We start from the raw sequence: 20,088 nt of genomic DNA, 5'->3' as shown, positions 1-20,088 counted from the left end.
TCGTGAGGGAGCTTGTTCCACCATTGGGGTGCCAGAGCAGCGAACAGTTTTGACTGGGCTGAGCGGGAACTGTGCTTCCTCAGAGGTAGGGGGGCCAGCAGGCCAGTGGAGGATGAACGCAGTGCCCTTGTTTGGGTGTAGGGCCTGATCAGAGCCTGAAGGTATGGAGGTGCCGTTCCCTTCACAGCTCCGTAGGCAATCACCATGGTCTTGTAGCGGATGCGAGCTTCAACTGGAAGCCAGTGGAGAGAGCGGAGGAGCGGGGTGACGTGAGAGAACTTGGGAAGGTTGAACACCAGACGGGCTGCGGCGTTCTGGATGAGTTGTAGGGGTTTAATGGCACAGGCAGGGAGCCCAGCCAACAGCGAGTTGCAGTAATCCAGATGGGAGATGACAAGTGCCTGGATTAGGACCTGCGCCGCTTCCTGTGTGAGGCAGGGTCGTACTCTGCGAATGTTGTAGAGCATGAACCTACAGGATCGGGTCACCGCCTTGATGTTAGTGGAGAACGACAGGGTGTTGTCCAGGACCACGCCAAGGTTCTTAGCACTCTGGGAGGAGGACACAAGGGAGTTGTCAACCGTGATGGCGAGATCATGGAACGGGCAGTCCTTCCCCGGGAGGAAGAGCAGCTCCGTCTTGCCGAGGTTCAGCTTGAGCTGGTGATCCGTCATCCACACTGATATGTCTGACAGACATGCAGAGATGCGATTCGCCGCCTGGTTATCAGAAGGGGGAAAGGAGAAGATTAATTGTGTGTCGTCTGCATAGCAATGATAGGAGAGACCATGTGAGGATATGACAGAGCCAAGTGACTTGGTGTATAGCGAGAATAGGAGAGGGCCTAGAACAGAGCCCTGGGGGACACCAGTGGTGAGAGCGCATGGTGCGGAGACAGATTCTCGCCACGCCACCTGGTAGGAGCGACCTGTCAGGTAGGACGCAATCCAAGCGTGGGCCGCGCCGGAGATGCCCAACTCGGAGAGGGTGGAGAGGAGGATCTGATGGTTCACAGTATCAAAGGCAGCAGATAGGTCTAGAAGGATGAGAGCAGAGGAGAGAGAGTTAGCTTTAGCAGTGCGGAGAGCCTCCGTGACACAGAGAAGAGCAGTCTCAGTTGAATGCCCAGTCTTGAAACCTGACTGATTAGGATCAAGAAGGTCATTTTGAGAGAGATAGCAGGAGAGCTGGCCAAGGACGGCACGTTCAAGAGTTTTGGAGAGAAAAGAAAGAAGGGATACTGGTCTGTAGTTGTTGACATCGGAGGGATCGAGTGTAGGTTTTTTCAGAAGGGGTGCAACTCTCGCTCTCTTGAAGACGGAAGGGACGTAGCCAGCGGTCAAGGATGAGTTGATGAGCGAGGTGAGGAAGGGGAGAAGGTCTCCGGAAATGGTCTGGAGAAGAGAGGAGGGGATAGGGTCAAGTGGGCAGGTTGTTGGGCGGCCGGCCGTCACAAGACGCGAGATTTCATCTGGAGAGGGGAGAAAGAGGTCAAAGCACAGGGTAGGGCAGTGTGAGCAGGACCAGCGGTGTCGTTTGACTTAGCAAACGAGGATCGGATATCGTCAACCTTCTTTTCAAAATGGTTGACGAAGTCATCCGCAGAGAGGGAGGAGGGGGGGGGGGGGAGGGGGAGGAGGATTCAGGAGGGAGGAGAAGGTAGCAAAGAGCTTCCTAGGGTTAGAGGCAGATGCTTGGAATTTAGAGTGGTAGAAAGTGGCTTTAGCAGCAGAGACAGAAGAGGAGAATGTAGAGAGGAGTGAGTGAAAGGATGCCAGGTCCGCAGGGAGGCGAGTTTTCCTCCATTTCCGCTCGGCTGCCCGGAGCCTTGTTCTGTGAGCTCGTAGTGAGTCGTCGAGCCACGGAGCAGGAGGGGAGGACCGAGCCGGCCTGGAGGATAGGGGACAGAGAAAATCAAAGGATGCAGAAAGGGAGGAGAGGAGGGTTGAGGAGGCAGAATCAGGAGATAGGTTGGAGAAGGTTTGAGCAGAGGGAAGAGATGATAGGATGGAAGAGGAGAGAGTAGCGGGAGAGAGAGAGCGAATGTTGGGACGGCGCAATACCATCCGAGTAGGGGCAGAGTGAGAAGTGTTGGATGAGAGCAAGAGGGAAAAGGATACAAGGTAGTGGTCGGAGATTTGGAGGGGAGTTGCAATGAGATTAGTGGAAGAACAGCATCTAGTAAAGATGAGGTCAAGCGTATTGCCTGCCTTGTGAGTAGGGGGGGAAGGTGAGAGGGTGAGGTCAAAAGAGGAGAGGAGTGGAAAGAAGGAGGCAGAGAGGAATGAGTCAAAGGTAGACGTGGGGAGGTTAAAGTCACCCAGAACTGTGAGAGGTGAGCCATCCTCAGGAAAGGAACTTATCAAGACGTCAAGCTCATTGATGAACTCTCCAAGGGAACCTGGAGGGCGATAAATGATAAGGATGTTAAGCTTGAAAGGGCTGGTAACTGTGACAGCATGGAATTCAAATGAGGAGATAGACAGATGGGTCAGGGGAGAAAGAGAGAATGTCCACTTGGGAGAGATGAGGATTCCAGTGCCACCACCCCGCTGGCTCGATGCTCTAGGGGTATGCGAGAACACGTGGGCAGACGAAGAGAGAGCAGTAGGAGTAGCAGTGTTATCTGTGGTAATCCATGTTTCCGTCAGCGCCAGGAAGTCTAGGGACTGGAGGGTAGCATAGGCTGAGATGAACTCAGCCTTGTTGGCTGCAGACCGGCAGTTCCAGAGGCTGCCGGAGACCTGGAACTCCACGTGGGTCGTGCGCGCTGGGACCACCAGGTTAGAGTGGCAGCGGCCACGCGGTGTGAAGCGTTTGTATGGCCTGTGAAGAGAGGAGAGAACAGGGATAGACAGACACATAGTTGACAAGCTACAGAAGTGTTGTTTCTTGTATTATTATCTCCTGTGTCTTTAGAGAACTGTTTCACTTTGATATCCTTTTTCTTCTGTCCTGATTTTCTCTTTCTTTTCTTCTGTTAACTAGATATTCTTTGTTGTTCTTCGTTAGCTAGCTAGCTTCTTCCAAAAGAGTCCCTAGCAACTGCTTAGCAACTGGTAAACAATTCAGCTTGCTAAGATAACTACAATTTTATGAAAAATAGTTATTTTTCAAAAGCCTATCTTCTTTGTTTGTTGCTTGTTTTTTCTCCTCTTCAGTCTTGCAGTTTTCTTTTGCTTTTTTCCGATGTACTTCACTCTAAAAAACATGTAAATTTCAATATTTGTAGGAGCTCATTTTTCAGCTGCTGCTGCTCAAATTGGAGTTCCGGAACCAAAAAATATGTGTTGACCATGACCATTTACAGTCTAAGGGAACACCAAGTAATTTAGTCTCCTCAACCTGTTCAACAGCCACAGCATTCATTACCAGATTCAGCTGAGGTCTAGAACTTAGGGAATGACAAATACAATGCTCTTAGTTTTAGAGATGTTCAGGACCAGTTTATTAATATCAATACATACACACCCATTCCAAAACAGACTGCAACTCTTTGTTAAGGGTTTCAGTGACCTCCTTAGCTGTGGTTGCTGATGCGGTTGAATCATCAGCATACATGGACACACATGCTTTGTTTAATGCCAGTGGCAGGTCATTGCTAAAAATAGAAAAGAGTAGAGGGCCTAGAGAGCTGCCCTGCTGTACACCACACTTTACATGTTTGACATTAGAGAAGCTTCCATTAAAGAAAACCCTTTTGCGTTATATTAGATAAATAGCTCTAAATGCACGATATGTCAGAGGTTGAAAAGCCATAACACATATGTTTTCTCAACAACAGGTTATGGTCAATAATATGAAAGGCTGGACTGAAATCTAACAGTACAGCTTCCACAATCTTCTTATTATCAATTTATAATTTCAACTAATCATCAGTCATTTGTGTCAGTACAGTACATGTTGAGTGTCCTTCTCTATAAGCATGCTGAAAGTCTGTTGTTAATTTGTTTACAGAGAAATACCATTGTATTTGGTCAAACACTATTTTTTCCAACAGTTTGCTAAGAGCTGGCAGCAAGCTGATAGGTCTGCTGTTAGAACCAGTAAATGCTGCTTTACCACTCTTGGGTAGCGGAATGACTTTGGCTTCCCTCCAGGCCTGAGGACAAAGACTTTCCTCTAGGCCCAGATTAAAGATATGACAGATGGGAGTAGCTATAGAGTCAGCTACCATCCTCAGTAGTTTTCCATCTAAGTTGTTAATGCCAGGAGGTTGGTCATTTTTGATCATTAACAATAATTTTTCCACCTCTCCCACACTAACTTTACAAAATTCAAACTTGCAATGCTTTTCTTTCATTATTTGTTTTTTTATGCATGAATACGATGGCTCTCTATTCGTTGTTGTCATTTCCTGCCTAAGTTTGCCCACTTTGCCAATGAAGTAATCATTCAAATAATTGCCAACATCAAATGGTTTTGTGATGAATGGAATTTGTCTTTCTGCCCATAATTTAATTTAAAGTACTCAAGTTGTTTTCCTTCATTCTTTATATAATTGATCTTGGCTTCATAATACAGTTTCTTATTTTTTGTTGTTGAGTTTAGTCACATAATTTCTTAATTTGCAGTAAGTCAGCCAGTCAGATGTGCAGCCACACATTAGCCATTCCTTTTCCCCATCTCTTTTAACCATACAGTTTTTCAATCCATGGAGCCTTAACAGTTCCAACAGTCAGTTTCTTAACATGTTTATCAATAATTGGAAGAAGCAATTTCATATATTCATCAAGTGCAGCGTCTAGATCCTCTTATTAAGCACATCATACCAACAAAGATTTTTAACATCATCCACATAAGAGTCACCGAATAATATTTTGTATGATCTCTTATACACTATTTGTTCCTGTGGTGTTTGTAAACACCCTGGTAGGTTGATTAATAACCTGAACCAGATTACAGGCACTGGTTACAGTGAGAAGCTTCCTCTTGAGCAGACAGCTTGATGAAAACCAATCAATATTCAGGTCCCCAAGAAAGTAGACCTCTTTGTTTACATCACATACACTATCAAGCATTTCACACATATTATTTAGATACTGACTGTTAGCACTTGGTGGCCTATAGCAACACCACAAAAGAAAAGGCTTTAGATGTGCCAGGTGAACCTGCAACCACAACACTTCAATAACACTTGACATAAGATCTTCTCTAAGCATTACAGAGATATGGCTCTGAATATATACAGCAACACCTCCCCCATTTCTGTCTCTTCTATAGATGTTATATCCTTGTATTGCTACTGCTGTATCATCAAATGAATTATCTAAGTGAGTCTCAGAAATGGCTCATATATTAATGTTATCTGATATTAGTAAGTTATTGATTTCATGAACCTTATTTCTAAGGCCACATATATTAATATGAGCTATTTTCAGCCCTTTCCTTGGTATCTTATCAGAGATAGACATAATATGGAAAAGATCAAACAAAGCAAGAGAAAAAATATATACATTCAACAGTCCATTAATCTGTTGGTGTGTGTGTGTGTGTGTGTGCTGCGTGTGCTGCGGGGTTGAAGCTACGAACCCATAGGCTTGGCTCTCTCATTCCATCCAGGCTTCTGGGAAGGAGGGTGGATAATAAGCCTGTCATAGGGAGGGTGGATAATGAGCCTGTCATAGAGAGGGTGGATAATGAGCCTGTCATAGAGAGGGTGGATAATGAGCCTGTCATAGAGAGGGTGGATAATGAGCCTGTCATAGGGAGGGTGGATAATGAGCCTGTCATAGCGGATGTAAGAAATGTCTCTACGCGCTCTGGCAGCTTTCATGGCTGGGATCAGTTCTTTCCCCTTCTGGCGTGCAGCTTCAGGATAGTCCTCGTTGAGGAAAATATATGTTCCTCTCAAGTTCTTGGCTCTTTCCAGAACAGTTACCTTGTCCTTTAACCTCAGGATCTTGACCACTAAGGCCTGTCACCTGGGCCGGTGGTGGGTTTTCCAGTCCTGTGGGCGCGCTCCACCTCAATCTTCCTGTGGTCCATCTTCAGTTTCTCAGAGTTCATTTCCCTCACTTTGTCCTCAGACACCGTCCAGGTCTCATGTGGATGTTCTGTAATTCCGTCCACAACAATGTTGTTCCACCTTGATTGTCCCTCGAGATAATCTGATTTCTCCATTTTTATCATGGATTCACATACAGAACTGATGTCCTCTCTCATTGACTTACAGATTGCTGTCATCTTGCCGTTTTCCTGTTTAAACTCATCGAGCTGACCCTGGGAGAACTGGAAACTGTTCTTCAGGTCCTGGACCTCTCTGGTCAGGTTGTCCATTATTTTATTAGTTGAATCGACCAGTATTTGGACAAAACACTTGAAGCTATTTTCTTGTTGTTGTAACAACTGCTTGGAGAAGTATTTTTGTTTATTTAATGGTACCCCCGACGGCTTTGGTCTTTGTCATGGTAGCTAGCAATGTAGGTTACGCTGTTACTTCTCACAGTTCCAGACAGGGCAGGTCACAGGTTAGATTGAACACAACAAACAGCAGGGATCTAGACAGCCACAAACCCGGGACAATCCACAGTCCCAACCACAATGGCTAACCGCGTCGCGGGCTGCATTCAAGCCCTCAAGAATCCCCGCTAGCTTGATAGGCAGCTAGTTAGCAGCTAGGTTAGCTGCTACGCCAAATAGCTCCTCAGACCCGGCCTTGGTGTGCAGGATCACTGGACAGAGAGTAGCGGTACCAGCAACTGATACCAAATGCGTTGCAGGATTCAAACTAAAAAGTTAGCTAGCTACTAAGAAACTTTCAAATACACTTTCAAAAAAACAAACTTTTCAAAACAACAAACCGAGCTCTCCCTCGTTCCGCGTTCAACAGGAAATGTTCAACAGGAAGTGATGACCCCTTAACCTAACCTTAACACCTAACCCTAACTCCTAAACCTAACCCCTAATTCTAACCCTAACCCTAATTGTAACCCTAAACCTAACCCTGAAGCCTAAAATAGCATTTTTCCTTGTAGGACCAGCGAAATGTCCCCACTGATCCGGGTTTTCCTTGTTTTATCATCCTTTTGAGGACTTCTGGTCCCGACATGGATAGTAAAACCAAAACTCACAAAAACACACACTGTCCTGTCAATGTGTAGTTCAAAGACTTCTGGTCCCCACAATGATAGTAAAACCCAAAACACACACTGTCCTGTAAATGGGTAGTTCAAGAACTTCTGGTCCCCACAAGGATAGTAAACCCAAAACACACACTGTTTTGTAAATGGGTGATTCTTTAGCAGTCAAGTTCAAGGACCTTCATAACAAGACATTCCTCCACACCCTTAAACCATGCAATCCACCTTCAATGAATTCTATTAGTTTCTCTCATTGTATTTCAACCTGCTGTTACATTCAACCTGACTCTCTGTATTGTCTTTCTGTCTGGTCTCATTAAATAACATGGAGATACGTAGTCTTAGTTTGACTCTGAGTAACATGGAGATATTTTGTATTTTTATTTAACCTGGTTAAAGCCTGGTAAAATACCAGAGTCTCAGAGTCAGAGTCTCAGACCCAGAGTCTCTTTTTCCTGGCCAAGACCTGGCCAAGAAGGCAGCAACAATCAATACATTACATAATTAAAACATACAACAATACAATACAACAGGATCCAGCCTAAAAAAAGCATTTTACACTCCTCCGTAACAGGTCTCCCATCAATATTTTAAATTCATTCAGTGGTGCTAACATCTAGATGAAGCATGGATTGTAGACTAGAGTTCTAGCTCTGGTAAAGGTCATGAATTTAGTTGTTTGTACATTCCAGTTTGAGACCATAAAGGGAGGCCTGCAGTGACTGAAAAGCAGTCTGGAGCTCTTCAACAGCCTGAACCAGAGAAGGAGCACATGAATATATGACTGTATCATCTGCATATAGATGCAGCTTTGCTGGTTGCATCCCATTTCCCAAATCATTAATACATATTGAGAACAACACAGGAGCTAAAATGGAACCCTGGGGCACACCTCTATTAATCTCAAGAATGCTAGACTTGTGATTGTCAGTATATACACATTGTGTTCTGTCAGAAAGATAGTTCCTAAACCAATTTACTGCCCCTTCACCGAGACCAATGTTTCTGAGTCTAGCTAGCTACAATGAATGGTCAACTGAATCAAATGCCTTTGATAAATCCACAAACAGAGCAGCACAATGTTGCTTTTTATCAAGTGCATTTATGTTATAATTTGCCACTGCCATAGCTGCAGTTGTGGTGCTGTGCCCCGATCTAAAGCCAGACTGAACCCCTCAGTATGTTCTTTTCAATTAAGAAGTTTTGTAACTGAGTTTACTAGGGATTCATAGACATTGGCCAGGATAGGGAGTTTGGAGATAGGACGATAGTTATTAGCATCTGAGGGATCTCCACCCTTTAGCAGTGGGAGGACATGAGCTGATTTCCAAATGCTGGGTATGGAATTGGTCAAGAGACTCAAGTTGAAAATGTGAGCCACAGGTTCAGTAATAATACCAGCTGCTATCTTTAAGAGGTAGGGGCCCAGGTTGTCTGGACCTGCAGACTTTTTAGTGTCTATTGCCTTTAGTTCTTTATAGACCTCAGTATAAGAAACAGGCTCAAAGTTAAAATGGTTCACAAGAGGGCCTATATCCTAGTTTACTGTAACAGAGCTTACATTAGAGGCCTGGGCCCCACCATTATCAAAAACTGAGCCAGCAGATATGATGTGCTTGTTAAAAACCCCTACAATATCAGCTTTATCCTTCACTTCATTAGAATCCATCACTAAATGGTCAGGAAGGCCAGAGGATACACTAGAACCTGACACTGATTGGATTAGCTTCCAGAACTTGGTAGGGTTGTTTAGGTTCTCTGTGACTGTATTTAAATAGTCATATGATTTGGACTTCCTGATCAATCCTGTGTATTTGTTTCTTAGCGCTCTGAAGGAGGCCCAGTCAACAGGAGTATTTGTATGTCTAGCTTGAGCCCAAGATATATTTCTCTTTCTAATTGATTCTGCCAAGTTATCTGCAAACCAGGGATTGTCCCTTCCACTGATTCAACATTTCTCCACAGGGCCATGCTTATCACAAATTTCATATAAAAATAGTCCCAGGCAGTGCCAACATTGGGAATCAGACTTAATCTGTCAATATTATGGTACAGATCAAGAGCACTTGCTCATCAAACTGTTTCAAATGTTTTTTTGTTTTTTTTATCTAACGGGGTTTGGCTTTGGTCATTTTTGTATTTCTAACACAAGCAATTGCAGAGTGATCACTGACATCATTACAGAATATCCCAGTCGATGTGTATTTGTGAGGGGTATTCATTAGAATAATGTCCAATAGCGTTCATTTGTTAGGTGCCGAGGGCGGTCTGTAGCAGCCGAGGGCGGTCTGTAGCAGCCGAGGGCGGTCTGTAGCAGCCGAGGGCGGTCTGTAGCAGCCGAGGGCGGTCTGTAGCAGCCGAGGGCCGTCTGTAGCAGCCGAGGGCCGTCTGTAGCAGCCGAGGGCCGTCTGTAGCAGCCGAGGGCGGTCTGTAGCAGCCGAGGGCGGTCCGTAGCAGCCGAGGGCGGTCCGTAGCAGCCGAGGGCGGTCCGTAGCAGCCGAGGGCGGTCCGTAGCAGCCGAGGGCGGTCCGTAGCAGCCGAGGGCGGTCCGTAGCAGCCGAGGGCGGTCCGTAGCAGCCGAGGGCGGTGATGTGGGAGTTCTTATAAACGTTCACTTTAACCGCAAGCAATTCAAAATGTTTGGTTCTGGTAATCGAGAGAATTTCAGAGGTTTTAAACTCAGACTTAACATAAATTGTAACCCCTCTTCCTTTATTAATCCGATCCGTTCTAATAACAGTGTACCCATCAATAGAAATCCAGTTATTTGACACAAATTTCTTTATCCAAGTTTCTGATGAAACCATTATGTCTTCATGTGTCGTTTTGGCCCATATTCTAATCATGTCTATACTTCTGACATTAACATGCAAGAGACCAACACCTGCTCTGTTTTTAAATCATAGGGAGTAGAGATGGTGCACGGTATCTACCGGCCCAGGGTTTGGTTAAACATTACCAGAGATCAACAATAAAAGCATAACAATATATCTCAGTTGCACAATGCGTGAGTACTTGGTGGAGCCAGCACCATTGTCAATACAACGAACTGAGTCTTTCGACACAGAAAAAAAGGCATTCAGTAGTTTGAGATGTTGGAAGTATGTCATCAAGTGTAGGTCCAGTTGTGTTTGAGAGTGGTACAAATGTAACTGCAGAGAGAGACCAAGTTCCTGGTGGTATTTTCAGAGTCAAACTAAGACTAAGTAACATGGAGATACTAAGAATAAACATGGAGATAAACTAAGACTAAATAACATAGAGATATTCAGAGTCAAACTAACCTGTCCATTGCTCTATTTCTCAATTTCAAAATGTCTCCATCGACTCTGTTTGACTGACAGCTGAATCACTGTGTGGCGAGGCCTGCCAGGGAGCAGAACATGAACACACACACGCTTTGACACACCGACACACACACACACACACTGTGTTTAATCACTGTGTGGAGAGGCCTGCCAGGGACTAGAATAATAAAGGGCTGGTACACTGATAGACTTAAACACTTATGGCGAGATACACACACACACACACACACACACACACACACACACACTGTGTTTAATCATTGTGTGGAGAGGCCTGCCAGGGACTAGAGGGAATAAAGGGCTGGTACACTGATAGACTTAATCACTTAGGGAGAGGTTCACACACACACACACACACATGCATTCACACACACGCACACACATGCGTACACACATGCACACACACACACACAGACACACACACAATGTGTTTAATATGTCACTGTCATGTTACCACATGAAAGAGTTTTCTAACCTGCTGCGTTTGACTCATTCTACAATAGAACCCATTTCCATTTGTGAAGAGAAAGAGACACTCCCTAAATTAATCAGGAACACTTTTATACACACTCTTGACATAAGGATATTACAACATTTAAAGAGGACAATTTGTCAGTCAGCGGGGACTGAAATGTCATCATTATTTGAAGCATGACTGGCTCAAAGGAGATCAAAGTGGCTGCTCTGTGATGTGGTGTATTGTCCCTAGGACCAGAAGAAAAACTCCTGGGTCGTATTCAGTAGGTGAAAAAGTATCAGAAAAGACCACCTGAACCAATAAGAACACAGATTATGTTATCTGTTGCAAAAATAATTGCTACCGTGTGCCATTCTCAACAGGACCCTTGGTCCTAATTTTCTATCTGCTGTGTGAGTTGATAGTTGACTGATCTGGGGCCTGTATCCACAAAGTGTCTCAGAGTAGGAGTGTCCATCCACAAAGTGTCTCAGAGTAGAAGTGTCCACAAAGTGTCTCAGAGTAGAAGTGTCCACAAAGTGTCTCAGAGTAGGAGTGTCCACAAAGTGTCTCAGAGTAGAAGTGTCCACCACAATTGTCTCAGAGTAGGAGTGCCATCCACAAAGTGTCTCAGAGTGGGAGTGTCCATCCACAAAGTGTCTCAGAGTAGGAGTGTCCATCCACAAAGTGTCTCAGAGTAGGGCCACGTGTCCAGGTGGGGCCACAAAGTGTCTCAGAGTAGGAGTGTCCATCCACAAAGTGTCTCAGAGTAGGAGTCCCCCGTGCCAGGTGGGCCACCACAAGTGTCTCAGAGTAGGAGTGTCCATCCACAAAGTGTCTCAGAGTAGGAGTGTCCCACAAAGTGTCTCAGAGTAGGAGTGTCCACCACAATGTGTCTCAGAGTAGGAGTGTCCACCACAAGTGTCTCAGAGTAGGAGTGTCCACAAAGTGTCTCAGAGTAGGAGTATCCATCCACAAAGTGTCTCAGAGTAGGAGTATCCATCCACAAAGTGTCTCAGAGTAGGAGTATCCATCCACAAAGTGTCTCAGAATAGAAGTGTCCTAGTAGTAAAAATGTTGTTGGTTCAAATCCCCAAGCCGACTAGGTGAAAAATCTACTGATGTGCCCTTGAGCAAGACACTTGACCGTAATTGCTCCTGTAAGTCGCTCTGGATAAGAGTATCTGCTAAATGACCAAAAATATTTCAATTTAGTCCTGGTGGTGTCTTATCCTTCTGTATTTGCAATGTGGGGTCCTGGTGGTGTCTTATCCTTCTGTAGTTGCCATTAGAGGTCCTGGTGGTGTCTTATCCTTCTGTAGTTGCCATTAGAGGTCCTGGTGGTGTCTTATCCTTCTGTAGTTGCCATTAGAGGTCCTGGTGGTGTCTTATCCTTCTGTAGTTGCCATTAGAGGTCCTGGTGGTGTCTTATCCTTCTGTAGTTGCCATTAGAGGTCCCGGTGGAGTCTTATCCTTCTGTAGTTGCCATTAGAGGTCCCGGTGGAGTCTTATCCTTCTGTAGTTGCCATTAGAGGTCCCGGTGGTGTCTTATCCTTCTGTAGTTGCCATTAGAGGTCCTGGTGGTGTCTTATCCTTCTGTAGTTGCTATGTGGTAGCTTATCCATCTATACACCTGCTGTGTGTCCTTGATGCCAAACAGAGGACAACAATCTCTCAGTGGGGGAGGAGCAGACATATACTGACTTTCTGTCTCTCTCTCTCTGCAGCATACAGAAGGGTTTAAGAAGCGTTGGTTCACCCTAGACCACAGACGTCTCATGTACTACAAAGATCCCCTGGTAAGACTGGTTTCTCACACACACACACACACACACACACAGAAACAGACAGACAGACAGACAGACAGACAGACAGACAGACAGACAGACAGACAGACAGACAGACAGACAGACAGACAGACAGACAGACAGACAGACAGACAGACAGACAGACAGACAGACAGACAGACAGACAGACAGACGCGCACGCACGCACGCGCACGCACGCACACTGGCGCGCACGCACGCGCACGCACGCACACTGGCGCGCACGCACGCGCACGCACGCACACTGGCACGCACGCACACTGGCGCGCACGCACGCGCACGCACGCACACTGGCGCGCACGCACACACTGGCACACGCACACTGGCGCGCACGCACACTGGCGCGCACGCACACACTGGCACACGCACACACGCACACAGGCACACTGGCACACGCACACACGCACACAGGCACACTGGCACACGCACACACTGGCACACAGGCACACTGGCGCGCACGCACACACGCACACAGGCACACTGGCACACGCACACACGCACACAGGCACACAGGCACACGCACACAGGCACACACACACACACAGACACACACACACACACAGGCACACACACACACACAGGCACACACAGGCACACAGGCACACAGGCACACAGGCACACACAGGCACACACACAGGCACACACACACACACACACAGGCACACACACAGGCACACACACACTTCTCCCAGGTAGGCTCTTACAGTCCAGTTACTAGAGAGAAGCTCATGTTTTATAGGAATATGATTGATATCAAAAGGTTTGAAAGGACTTCATAATGACTGATGAAGTTTCCTGTTGCTGTATCAGGTTAGTTCAACATGTTCTCTGTTAGTTTTAACAAGGAGCTGCTATGTAGAGGAGACTAGCTAGACAGTAATCTGATACTTCTATCAGAGGACCATCAAACCACACTCACTCACACACACACGCACACGCACACACGCACACACAGGCACTCACACACACGCACACACAGGCACTCACACACAGGCTCTCTCACTCTCTCTCTCTCTCTCTCTCTCTCTCTCTCTCTCTCTCTCTCTCTCTCTCTCTCTCTCTCTCTCTCTCTCTCTCTCTCTCTCTCTCTCTCTCCTCTCTCTCTCTCTCACATATGACTCCAAAGACTGTGCACAGTTGCACACAGAAACTACCAGTGACACACACACACACCCCAAACCACGACTCCAAAGAGGCAGAGAACTCACTAGCACCGTCTCTCAACTCACCTCACATCAACACCTAAACTAATATTGGCTAGATGTAACACTATGGAGATTCTGTAGAGTTGGTATGATGTCGTGCTCTACATAGCGTGCTAGTCTGGTTTTAATCATCACACACTTACAACAATGGAAAGTGGAAAGCACAGGGGAGTGCTAGGGAGAGCCAGACCTGGCCAGATCAAATAGCTCACTAGTGCACTTTAGAGAAGAAAAGGGGAGCCTCACACTAATGGCTCAGATGCAATAGGTTGAATAAAGCAACGTCAGGACAAGCTGCCTTCATCAAGGTTTCACACTGGGGCTGTTACAGAGAGCCACGCTTTGGTGAGGTGTGGAGCCCTTATGGAAATAAAGAGATTGAAGACTTCTTCTCCATCCTAAATGGCACCCTATTCCCTTTATAGTGCACTACTTTTCACCAGGAATCTTAAGGCTCTGGTCAAAAGTAGTGCGCTATAAAGGGCATAGGGGACCATTTGGGATGCAGGCTTGTCTGTTTGATGAAGTAGACCAAGTTGTGTAGCCAGCCAATGCAGCCAGCCAGAGACAGGCTTTGAGCAGCACTCTGTTGCCAGCAGAATATAAAAATATGAGCAGTGTTAGAGGATAAATGCTGCGAAGGTTTTACATGACAGAAGCTGGTCAGTGAATGGCAGTTTTAAGAAGTAGAGTGTGAGAATAAGTCAATGCTACAGTGTAACTGTATGGATATACTGTACAGAACGTAACGGGGCAGGTTAAGTTGTGTGTAGACTAAATAGTTATGGCATAGTTGGCGCCTGTACTCTAACCTCACCCCTCTCACCACACCCCCTCTACCTCACCCTCACCTCACCCCCTCTGCCTCACCCTGTCTACCTCACCCTACCCCCTCTACCTCACACTCACCTCACCCCCTCTACTGCACTCTCAACCCCTCTATCTCACCCTACCTCACTCTCACCTCACCCTCTCTACCTCACTCTCACCTCACCCCCTCTGCCTCACCCTGTCTACCTCACCCTACCCCCTCTACCTCACACTCACCCCCTCTACTGCACTCTCAACCCCTCTATCTCACCCTACCCCACTCTCACCTCACCCGCACTACCTCACTCTCACCTCACCCCCTCTACCTCACTCTCACCTCACCTCCTCTATTTCACTCTCACCTCACCCCCTCTACCTCACTCTCACCTCACCTCCTCTATTTCACTCTCACCTCACCTCCTCTATTTCACTCTCACCTCACCCCCTCTACCTCACCCTCCCTCCCCTACCTCACTCTCACCTCACCTCCTCTATTTCACTCTTACATCACCCCCTCTACCTCACCCTCCCTCCCCTACCTCACTCTCACCTCACCCCCTCTACCTCCCCTCCCTCCCCTACCTTGCCAGGATGCCTTTGCCAAGGGTGAGGCTTTCCTAGGGCACAAGGACCATGGTTACAGAGCTAGCCCCGGCCTTCCCGCCGGAACCCACTGCAACGGCGCCTGGCAACACGGCATCACCATAGTAACACCCGAGCGCAGCTTCCTGTTTACCTGCGAGACGGAAGTTGAGCAACAGGATTGGCTGAAACACTTCAATGATGTCATCAGCATCCAGATGTCCCCTCAGGAGTACTCCAGTAAGAGATTACAACCTCTTATTAAGGGTTTATAAAGGGTTTATTAACATCTATGTGTGTTTATAAGCATACCGATGTCCCCTCAGGAGTACTCCAGTAAGAGATTACAACCTCTTATTGGTTTATAAAGGGTTTATTAACATCTATGTGTGTTTATAAGCATACCGATGTCCCCTCAGGAGGACTCCAGTAAGAGAGGACCATTTTTTACTATTTATAAAGGGTTTATGAACATATATTGCTGTTATTGTTTGGTTATAAAGTGTTTATAAACATCTGACCTCATGTTTGTGTTTTGCAGTGGAGGCTATGTTCAGACACAAGCATTGATGGACCTATGGCCTGATGGATCCTTCCTTCTCCCATCTTCCTCTCCTCTACCCGTCTTCTATTCCTCCTCTCATCCTCCTCTCCTCCTCCTCTCCTCTGCCCATCCTGGAGATCACCAAGACGTTTGAGTTAGGTTAGGCTGTCCTTGCCTAAGAAAGAAAGATGTACAAACACACTAGACTGCAGCAGGACCTGTCATCATGGTCAACCATTGTGCCTTACACTAAGTCATTATTTTAATGTCTCAGATCAATGTGAATTTAAATGTTTACTTTTAAAGTTCTCTATTAATATCTTAGAAATTGACATTTTTGATGGGTGAGTTTGGTTAGGAGATATGTAAGATATACATTTGAATATAACGATGGATAATGTTCCACCCTCTTAGCGTTGTGTATAAATAGTTAGTGGTTTTGTTTGACAGTGCCATCTTGTGGTGTTTCAAGAATATGACACATCTCTCTTTCTACATATCCTGTATGACCTAAGATTTTTCACCCTGTTCTTTTAAGGTATTATACAACATATTTAGACTGAGGAGACATGCAAAGTATATACCATTGATTGATCCATATTTGTCATTCATCACATGTCATGCTTTTATACGTGTTGTCAAGGGTGTTTTCCATTAGAGAAGAAGATTGGTTAGAAATGATCACGTTTGAGGCACTACAAACCATCAGTTTCACAATTTTTTTAAATAAATCCATATATTGGTCTCCTCTCGTTTTAAATATGTCAATTATTTGAAAAAGACTTCTAATGAGTTTATGTGTGAGATATAGAGATTGAATGATATGTCAGTGTGTGTGTTTATGTATGCTAGGTTGTATGCGTCCTTGTACATGCATGTGTGCGTACCTGCGTTTGTGTGTCAATTGCATTGTGTGTGTGTGTGTGTGTGTGTTTTAGCGCCAGCCAACCAGGGGTGTTTAAAACTGCACCCAGGTGTTTAAAGAGAGCGGGACCAGGGCTGAGGTGAATCGCTCATAAATCCATAGAGTCATCCTGGGTTACACCTATATGAGAGAGACAGAGAGAGAGTGAGGGGGACGGGGAGAGAGAGAGGAGAAAGAGAGCAGGAGAGAGGTAAAGGGGACAAAGAGAAAGAAGGAACGGGGTCAGAGGACAGAGAGAGGGAAAGAGAGTAGGGAGTGCAGTTGAAGGACATCAAAGAAGACGGACACAACGAAACGCTTATGAAGAGCTCTGGAATTAAACACTAGAAGGGGCACCAGTTACTCTATTGGAACACCCCGACATTGACCTATTGAGAGGTACCATAAATGACCGTCCACCATGCCAGCAGAGAACACAAGACAAACTAACCTCTTGGATACAGTCTGAGAGCTTCTGAATCACCACAAACCAACCAACGACAACACACTGTCAACTCAGGACATCAAGCTACTTCCACTCCCAAGTCACCGGTGCGGTTCAAGTCCACTAGAAACTGAAGCGTCTGTCTGTTCTACAGTATCGACGGGGCTCCGTCCGGTACCCGCGGGAAGGAAAGGATCATGGGAGCTCGGAGGAGCTGGAGCGGGGACGTGAAAACATCAGGAGATAAGAGACACTCGATGAGGTGGACTTGTCAGCCATGTCCTGGTTCACCTTAAGACTGCAGGTTAACAGTAGTAGTGGAACTGAAGCCACTGTTGAAGCATCACTACACACGGCCTGTTTTCCTATTGGATTTAGATTCAATTTAGATAAAGAGTCAGAAGGCCAAAGACGATTTATGTGTTTTCAAGTCACATTTTATTTGTCACATTCACCGTTTCCAGCAGGTTTAAAAGGTGCAGTGAAATGCTTACGTGCTAGCTCCCTCAACAATGCTGTACAATTGTTGTTTTTGTCTTGTTTTTTCTGTTTTTCACTGGATCGTATGCAGAAAGTCGCTTTACATTCTTAATAGTTCTCTATTCACTCCAACATGGAACACGTTAAAATCCGTTTGGAATCCATAAGCAACTCTTTAAAATCTTTCTGAATACTAATAGTAATAACAGTTTATCCCAGTAAAGCTATCACTTCATTGTAGGGACGTGCTGGCCTTATTTAGGAACTCAAACCTATCCCCAACGATGAACCAGAGCCAGAAGCCCATCGTGACCTCCATCTCCCCCCAGTCAGGGCAGGGTTCTGGGGGCTCGGGCGGGGGCTCTGGGGGGGGTAGCTCCGGGGGTGGGGGTTTGTGGGTGACCTCTCTCCTCGGCGCTACCCTCCTAATCATGCTCGCCATGGGGGTGGCGGGTAACATCTACACCCTCTTCATCATGCGTTCCGCAGCTCTCCGCCGATCCGGCTCTCTGTACGTCTATATACTCAACCTTGCCCTCGCCGACCTCCTCTACCTCTCTACGATCCCATTCGTCATCTGCACCTACTTTGCTCATGATTGGTTGTTCGGCGAGGCCGGTTGCCGGGTCCTCCTGAGTCTCGATCTCCTCACCATGCACGCCAGCGTCTTCGTCCTGGTCGCCATGTCGTTGGAGCGCTACCGGGCCGTGGCGAAGCCGTTTGACGCCCGACGATCCAGCACGCGGGGACGGAAGGTAGTGGCGACCGTCATCTGGTTCGCGGCGTTTGTCCTGACACTACCCATGATGATTATGATACGGCTGAGGGAAGGGAAGTCGAACGCGGCCGGGAACGTCAAACGGATGTGTTACCCGACGTGGACCCAGGAGGCCTTCAAGGCCTACCTCACCGTCCTGTTCCTGACCAGCGTCCTCGTACCCGGTTTAATCATTGTTGGTCTCTACGCTGGCCTAGCACGTCGCTATTGGACTGTTCAGGCTAGCTTGGGAGGAAGCAGCCGTTCAGCGAGAAGACGAGGCTTAAAACAAAAGGTAGTAACAATGATTTTTTGTATCGTTGTGGCGTACTGGGTGTGTTTCCTGCCTTTCTGGGGGTGGCAGTTGGCACAGTTATTTTCCCCACAGTCTCTCAGGGCTCTGTCTCCTGCCACTCATAGTTACATGAATTTCTTTGTGACGTGTCTGACCTATGGGAATAGCTGTATTAACCCTTTGTTGTACACCCTCCTGACCCGGAACTATAAGGACTATCTGGCTCAGAAGGGTCAGAGCACAGGGTCAAGTAGGGTAGACCTGGGGTCGGCAGCCGGAGCACCCCTACAGGATCTATAATCAGAGTAGAGGCGACCTGGGGTCAGCTGCCGAAGAGCCCCTACAGGAAATATAGGAGACGAGGGGGGAAGTATTTTGACGTGACACAAGTAGGAACTATACTTGACTTAAATCATTTTTATCCTGGGAAGGATAGGTCATCCATGCAGGAACTATAAAAGAGGGGGAGTTATTCTGACGTGACACCAAGAGCACTATTGCCAAAGCATTTCTGATATAGCATTTTTATCTTTTCACTCTGAGGAGTACCTTGGATTTGGTGAAAACATGAGGACATTTCTTTATAGCTATTGGGGCAAGAGCAGCCTCCAAAACAAACAAATCGTTTTTTGAGTAATCAGTGCGGCATAAACTTGACCTAACAACATGGCTTACTCTAAACTCAGTAGTTTTTGTATTTTTACATAATCTGAATATTATTGGTATATAGTTATACAGATGCTGGATCTTAATTTGTGCCAGTTTGCTACAGCAGGAAAATAATCCAGCAGCAACAGGAAATGTGAATTATTATGTGGATTATAATTAATGGACGTTTGTTGTAGGGAAAATCAAGTCTGAAATGTCAAAGTGGAAATAAAAAATTTAAGAAACCTTTTTATACCTCAAAGCCTTGTTAAACCTCAAACCTCTAATTGTTTAATTTCACACATTACAGGAAAGTTGTCCTGCAACAGAGTGATCAGATTAAGATCCTACATCTGCAGCAATAGCTGTTTGACATATATTTTGCCAGGGGATTCTAATTTGCATTCATCATGTAGGCTGCTGTATTTCTTGTCACATATTTACATGAATGTCATTTAACCAGTCACTATGTATTTTTTTTTTTACTTCGACTTTGTTGTCATATTGCCAAAAATGTGTCAAGCTAATGTTCTTGGTTGGTTTTCTAATCTTGTATTCTTTTATTACATGATTGTTCTAATAAAGTTTTGACAGATTGATTTAGAGGTAAAATGACTACGATATTGCCCTCTGCTGGCAAAGGTTTTAGAGTAAGTTAACTTACACATACAGTATGATGTGTGGCACTCATGCCATCACATTTATCAGCAAGTGTAAAGAATGCACTGTGTGTCTCCCGTTGGTG

At 45.9% G+C, this 20,088-nt stretch overlaps 2 protein-coding genes across 3 annotated transcripts in view; both read left to right on the top strand.

Annotated features, from left to right (window-relative positions):
- The window catches only part of LOC106564376 (arf-GAP with dual PH domain-containing protein 1), a 112,213-nt gene extending 95,651 nt beyond the window's left edge, over positions 1-16,562 (top strand). For both annotated transcript variants that reach the window (XM_045708390.2, XM_045708400.2), the window contains exons 9-11: positions 12,575-12,646; positions 15,279-15,510; positions 15,812-16,562. In XM_045708390.2, the coding sequence (XP_045564346.1) occupies positions 12,575-12,646; positions 15,279-15,510; positions 15,812-15,840 (333 nt within the window). In that variant the 3' untranslated portion in view covers positions 15,841-16,562. The remainder of the gene's footprint in view (positions 1-12,574; positions 12,647-15,278; positions 15,511-15,811) is intronic.
- A 1,095-nt stretch (positions 16,563-17,657) lies between these two features.
- Positions 17,658-19,165, top strand: LOC106590702 (urotensin-2 receptor-like). The gene has a single exon (XM_045708416.2). It carries the CDS (start codon positions 17,928-17,930, stop codon positions 18,993-18,995), a length of 1,068 nt encoding a protein of 355 aa, XP_045564372.2. The 5' UTR covers positions 17,658-17,927; the 3' UTR covers positions 18,996-19,165.
- Positions 19,166-20,088: the final 923 nt, after the last annotated feature.

The sequence above is a fragment of the Salmo salar genome, chromosome 02 (assembly GCF_965601325.2).
Source record: "Salmo salar chromosome 02, fSalSal1, whole genome shotgun sequence".
Taxonomy (NCBI): Eukaryota; Metazoa; Chordata; class Actinopteri; order Salmoniformes; family Salmonidae; genus Salmo; species Salmo salar.
The sequence above is the reverse complement of the archived record's forward strand: the minus strand, read 5'-3'. Positions and strand labels throughout refer to the sequence as shown.